The 6,000-nt window shown below is 40.5% G+C and overlaps 1 protein-coding gene across 1 annotated transcript; it reads left to right on the plus strand.

The window, feature by feature from the left end:
- Nucleotides 1-633: 633 nt before the first annotated feature.
- Nucleotides 634-2,948, plus strand: LOC137944554 (ankyrin repeat-containing protein ITN1-like). Its single transcript, XM_068790237.1, has 5 exons — nucleotides 634-643; nucleotides 746-1,078; nucleotides 1,644-1,831; nucleotides 1,890-2,183; nucleotides 2,295-2,948. Exons 1-5 carry the CDS (start codon nucleotides 634-636, stop codon nucleotides 2,946-2,948), a joined length of 1,479 nt encoding a protein of 492 aa, XP_068646338.1.
- The last annotated feature ends 3,052 nt before the right edge of the window (nucleotides 2,949-6,000 follow it).

Below are 6,000 nucleotides of genomic sequence, written 5' to 3' on the forward strand. Positions count from 1 at the left end.
GGAAATACGCATGTTTGAGATCACATTGCATGTAATTTCCATGCTACTCATCCATATTTGATCTATGTCATTGAGTGTATTAGTATGGTGATCATCGTGGTTTAGTCACGAATGTAATGTGATGAAAGTCGCGGTGGTTCCATTATTAATATATATGATGGTTCCATTATTAATAGTATACAGATATGTGCCTAAAGAATTGTGATATAATTGTTTCAGGAATGATATGTAACCCAAGTGGGAGATTGTTAGGAAATTCATATTTCTTATTCTAATTTGGGTAATATATTTATTATGTAATTATATTTTCTATTATTAATGGAAGGGCTGAAATTAAGTGATCTAATTTTGTTAAGCCCATTAAGGAATAGGCCATGGATATGGGCCATGAATATGGGTCATTCCTTAATGGGCCACTTGAGTAGATACCATAGGGAATTATGGGAACCCTATATAAAGAGACACAACATGGTTATGGTCCCCAATATACTAAATCACACACAGTTTCCCTTTTCCCCATCCGGAAGAGAGACGAAGATCCCATTGAGGAATAAGGCGATTTAGTTGAGGAAGACCATATCCGTTCTTATCATTCGTCATTGAGATTCCGCATCAGAAGGCGAAATTCACGGAATGGATCCAGGTATTTTGTTTTTCAATCATAATATTCTAGCATATTGTAAATTCTGAATTAGAATTTACTATTACGAATTTTAACATGAACTGCCCAGGATAACTGTTGGAGAGAAATCTACGAGTGTTCTGCTTCCCCCTCCTCATAAAAATTTCCTTCTCCATATAGCTTCTCGATTTGGTCATGAAGAGTTCGCCGGAGAAGTTCTGCGATTGTGTCCATCCCCTCTCTGTGCACCTGATTCCAGCCTCGACACTCCACTCCACGTAGCTGCCAGAAGCGGCAAAGCCAGCATCGTCGGACTTCTTATATCTCAAATGAAGAACACTGCGGGGGATATAGAGGAAGATACATCGTTCGGATTGTCCAACGGATGGAGGATGACGAACCAAAGCGAGAACATGGCTCTTCATGAAGCTTTAAAGAGAGGGTACGAGGAAGTTGGTCTGCAATTGTTAGATTTAGAATAGGAGCAATCGATGGTCGTGAACGGAGCTGGAGAAAGTCCTCTCTATCTTGCTGCAAAGGGTGGCCTGCGTAAGTTGGTAGTCAGGATTATCAACTGCTCCAGTTTCAGCTTAGAAGGGCCGAAGGGTCAAAATCCTCTTCATGCTGCTGTCATCAATGGGCATTTAGGTACCCATTCACTGAAAATTTCTTTTTCGGCCAATGTTAAAAACACTTTTGAGCACAATTAAATCAGGACTCGTAGGGTTCATGCATTAAGACCACAACCCAGCCCAATTATTCATCAGGTTAGGTGCATAATATGTAATCCTAAAGAGGGAGAGGAGAAGAGAGGCAGGAAAATTCTCTCTTTGCTCTGTAAGAGCAAGCAGCTGTCCCCTTTGTTCGACTGAAGGGAGAGGAGAGGGCCTTCCCTCCCCTTTGTCATCACATGTTAACATGGTAATCACTCTTTGAATCGGATAATTTCAATATTTCTTGTTCTATAGTTACAATGTTTTGTGTTCTCTGGTTAAGTTTTATATTCCTACTGATTTCTAAGAGGAGAACCACAACACAGGAATCACAGAAATATTGTTGCACGAGTTGCCCCATCTTGTGAAACAAGCAGATACATCTGGAAAAACTGTACTTCACTACGCAGCAACTGAGAAGATGATGCATCTGCTCTTATCCGCTGAGCCTTCTTCTGCAAGTATAGCCGACGAGCAGGGCCTGTCACCACTACTGGTTGCAGCCATGGAGGGCAACATTCGCCTACTTGAAATTATACTGTCATATTCATCAGATTCCTGTTATCTTCTTAACACACGGGCAGAACGCCTTGCATCTTTCTGTGATAAATAACAAAGAAGAGATTTTGAAATATTTGATTGAAAGGCAAGAATTCGAAAGCCTCATAAACGAAGTGGATAATGAAGGGAACACCTGCCTGCACTTAGCAACAATGAACTGCAATTCAGATATCGTGAAGCTTCTCCTGGAGTGCCAAGGAGTGGATGTGAACATCACCAACAAGGATGGCTTCACATGTTTGGATACCTTGACATCTCAGCCAGGAATAAGCTTTTACTTGCGCAGGGTACTTACCTCAACTCTTTGTAGGATCTAAGTTCTCCTTTCACTGTAACAGTGGAAGCAGTTGCTTCCTCTCTTTCCAGTTCCTGTACATTGATTTCAGTTTTCATGCTAGAGTACAATCGAGGATCGCTTGAAGAGTAAAGGAACAACACATTCCATGGGATCCAAGAACACGAGAAGTTACCAATCAGATGCCAACAGAGACTTCGTCTTCAACACCTTATCAGTGGTCACCACGCTCCTTGTTACTATAACATTTGCTGCTGGTTTCACAATCCCTGGCGGATTCAAGAACGATGGCCCCAAAGAAGGCATTGCTGTTCTAGTAAGAAAGAAAGCTTTTCAGGCCTTTCTGATCTCAGATTCTTTTGCCTTGTTCACTTCTCTTGCAGCTGTGTTTCTATTCATTGCAGGGGCTTCGGCTGACACTGACACTGATATAATTCTTAACCTTCTATTGAATTCTTTAATGGCAACCATTGTTGCCTTCATCACTGGGGTTTACGTAGTAACATCAGAGGAGGCCCTGGGGATTGCCATCCTGGTTTGCGTCTATGGTGGCATCACCTACTGTTTCTTTCTGTCACTTATGATCAATAGCTATAAGCTCTTGTTTGATACGTATGTGCAAAGCCGTCAAAGACTGTTAAGATTTCCTTTAGGAGAAATCATGAAAATATTTTGTAAATCCGGTGATTATGTAATCCCGTTAATCACTCGTAATTCTTTCGTGTATATTCTGTTAAACGGTTATTTAAGCCGATGATGTAAATGAGAAAATATGACTGAAATTGAAGTATTATTTTCGACTTGGTATCAGAGCAAGAGAATCCTTCTCCTTCCCGTCACCGAAGAACAGAGATCCAGATCTATCCTATATTAATCTCAGAGCAGCAGCTCTGTCCCGTAGCCTCCCGTCACCGAAGAACAGAGCAAAAGCTCTGTCCCGTATGAATCTCAGTCCCTTCCCGTCGCCGAAGACGATCCTGTATTAATCTCAGTCGCCGGTGAAACCGAAGGAGAGTATTCGATTCAGACACGCTGAACCAGTGGAAGTTGATCCACGCCGAATAGAGTCTTCAATCAATCCTTTCCGCCGCCGGTGAAACCGAAGGAGAGCTTTGGATTGAGACATGCCGAACCAGAACTCTTTTTTTTCCGATTTGTTTGCCACCTTAAGAGAAGACGAGTTCTGTCGTAATCCTGTCGAACCCTCTCGTTGGAAGACAAGTCTGAAACATCTCATCTTCGATGCTGTTCGAAAAAAAAAAGAAGCAAAGAGACCAAGAAGGAATCTTATCGAGAAGGTCTCCTCACAGGACGAAAACTCTACCGAGAAGATCTCCTCGCCGAACAATAGCATTGAAAAAAAAAAAAGCTTTTCAGACGCACAATGCACGGGGAAGAAGAAGGTGATTGTTTCTCTTAACTTAGGTACGGTTTTATTCTGCCTTTTTTTTTTTTTTTTTTGCTGCCGAACGACCCGGACCAAAACCACAGATCAAATCGGGTCAACCCGACAGGAAAACAGATCGGACCAGACCAGCTCACGGACCGGACCGAACCGAAACCAGAAAAAAAAAGAAAAAAAATAATGAAGTCTTATTCAGAAAGCAGACCGAACCAGTTCTCTTACCGGACAGGAATCAGAGATCCAAACCGGATCAACCCAGTGAACAGAAAGCGAACCGGACCAGTATTTTTGGGTGATCATCACCGATCTTCTTGCATTATGCCGAAGAAATTAAAACCAGAGCATATTTGTACTCACTGTGGTGAGACTGGGCACACAAAATCAAGATGTTATGAACTTATTGGGTATCCAGAATGGTGGGATCCTACTAAAATATTCGCAAACGGAACACTAAACTAAATAATCATGTTTCCACTGCAGTAGCAGAAACCTCCACCTCTGCTACATCCGATAAGGTTTTTAATACTTTCACTCCTATTAGAAATAGTGAATGAATAATTGATTCTGGTGATACTGATCATATGACATTTGACAATCATCATGTTGAAATTATGAAACCATCTGAACAATATATCATATCTACAGCAAATGGTACTCCCTCTCACATTATTGGAGAAGGTTCCATCACCCTCACTGAAAATCTGAGTCTTGATTCTGTATTAGTTGTTCCAACCCTCAATCATAATTTATTATCAGTGGCTCAAATAACTCGCACTTTGCATTGTATTGTGATTTTTTGGTCTAACCATTGTGTGTTTAAGGACATTCGAACTCGGAAGACAATTGGTTGTGGTGCTATAAGGGGGAAACTGTATTACCTTGATTTGAAGCCAGAGAGTTCTCATCACTTAGCTCAAGCTTTCTCCGTGAATAAATCTACAGAAAATGAGATTTGGTTATGGCATGAAAGGTTGAGTCCCTCATCATTTGATTATTTAAAGAAACTATTTCCAACACTATTTGCTAGCTTATCTGTTTCAGATTTTAAGTGTGAGGTATGTGAATTGGCTAAAAGTCATCGTGTTTCATTTCAAATTAGCATGAATAGGAGTCCAACACCCTTTATGCTTATCTATTCTGATGTATGGGGTCCCGCAAATATAGCCTCTCTGAGTAATAAATGGTGGTTTGTCTCCTTTATTGATGATTACACCCAGATGACTTGGATTTGCTTAATGAAATCAAAAAGTGAAGTTAGTTCGTTGTTCAAACAATTTCACAAAATGATAGCCACTTAGTACCATTCTACAATACAAACTCTCCGTAGTGACAATGGTGGAAAATTTGTTAATCAAGGTTTGAAAGAATATCTAGATGACCATAGTATTAGTCATCAAACTACTTGTCCGTACACCCCTCAGCAAAATGGGGTTGCAGAGCGAAAGAACCGCCACCTTCCTGAAGTTGTTCGTGCTTCTTTGTTTGAATCTCATATGTCGGCTAGTTATTGGGGGTGAAGCCATCACAACTGCAGTTTATCTTATCAACTGAATACCCTCGAGTGCATTACAATTTAAAACTCCCTTGAGTGTTCTTCATGAAACTATAATTTCACCTGTTGTGCCGAATCTGCCACCTAGATTTTTTGGGTGTGTAGCCTTTGTTCATCTCCATAAGCCATTGAGAAATAAATTGAAACCCTGAGCTCTCAAGTGTGTCTTTGTTGGTTATGCTCAACATCATAAAGGTTATCGATGTTATCATCCTCCCTCTCTTAAATTGTTTATCACTCTTGATGTGGTATTTTATGAAGATCACGTGTATTATTCTACTCCCGAATCTTCAATTCAAGGGGAGAACAGGATTGAATTGTAGACCCTTAATCATCATTTGGATATCTTGGCTACTATAAGTGGTAAGTATTCAAATTACAGCAGTGAACATCAAAATGATACAAATGAGCATGATTCACAGGATGGAGATAGACAATGCCAGATGGAAGTGATGCAACCAGAGTCTCAACCGACATCTTCATAGGATGGAGACAGACAAGACCAGATGGAAGTGATGCAACCAGAGTCTCAACCAACATCTTCCCCCCTTCATAATGTACCAATGAATCAATTGCCTCCTACGTCCGAGTCCATGTCTAAGCCTTAGGTAAGTTCTGAAACCCAACTAAGAGTGCTACCTGATCGAACCATAAGAGGAAAACCTAGAGTCAATTATGAATCTCTTCTCACCTCTAAATTTCAGTATCCCATGCATAATTTTGTGTCTTATAATAGATTCTCAAAGACAAATGAACTATTTGTGAACCAATTATCTGCTATATCTTTTCCCAATAGTGTGCATGAAGTTTTGAAAGATCCTAAGTGGAAAGAAGCCATGAATGAAAAAATGA

Source organism: Aristolochia californica, unplaced genomic scaffold, assembly GCF_029961685.1.
Source record: "Aristolochia californica isolate CCGP_79_NKW_82.1479 unplaced genomic scaffold, dmAriCali1.0.hap1 SCAF_11, whole genome shotgun sequence".
Taxonomy (NCBI): Eukaryota; Viridiplantae; Streptophyta; class Magnoliopsida; order Piperales; family Aristolochiaceae; genus Aristolochia; species Aristolochia californica.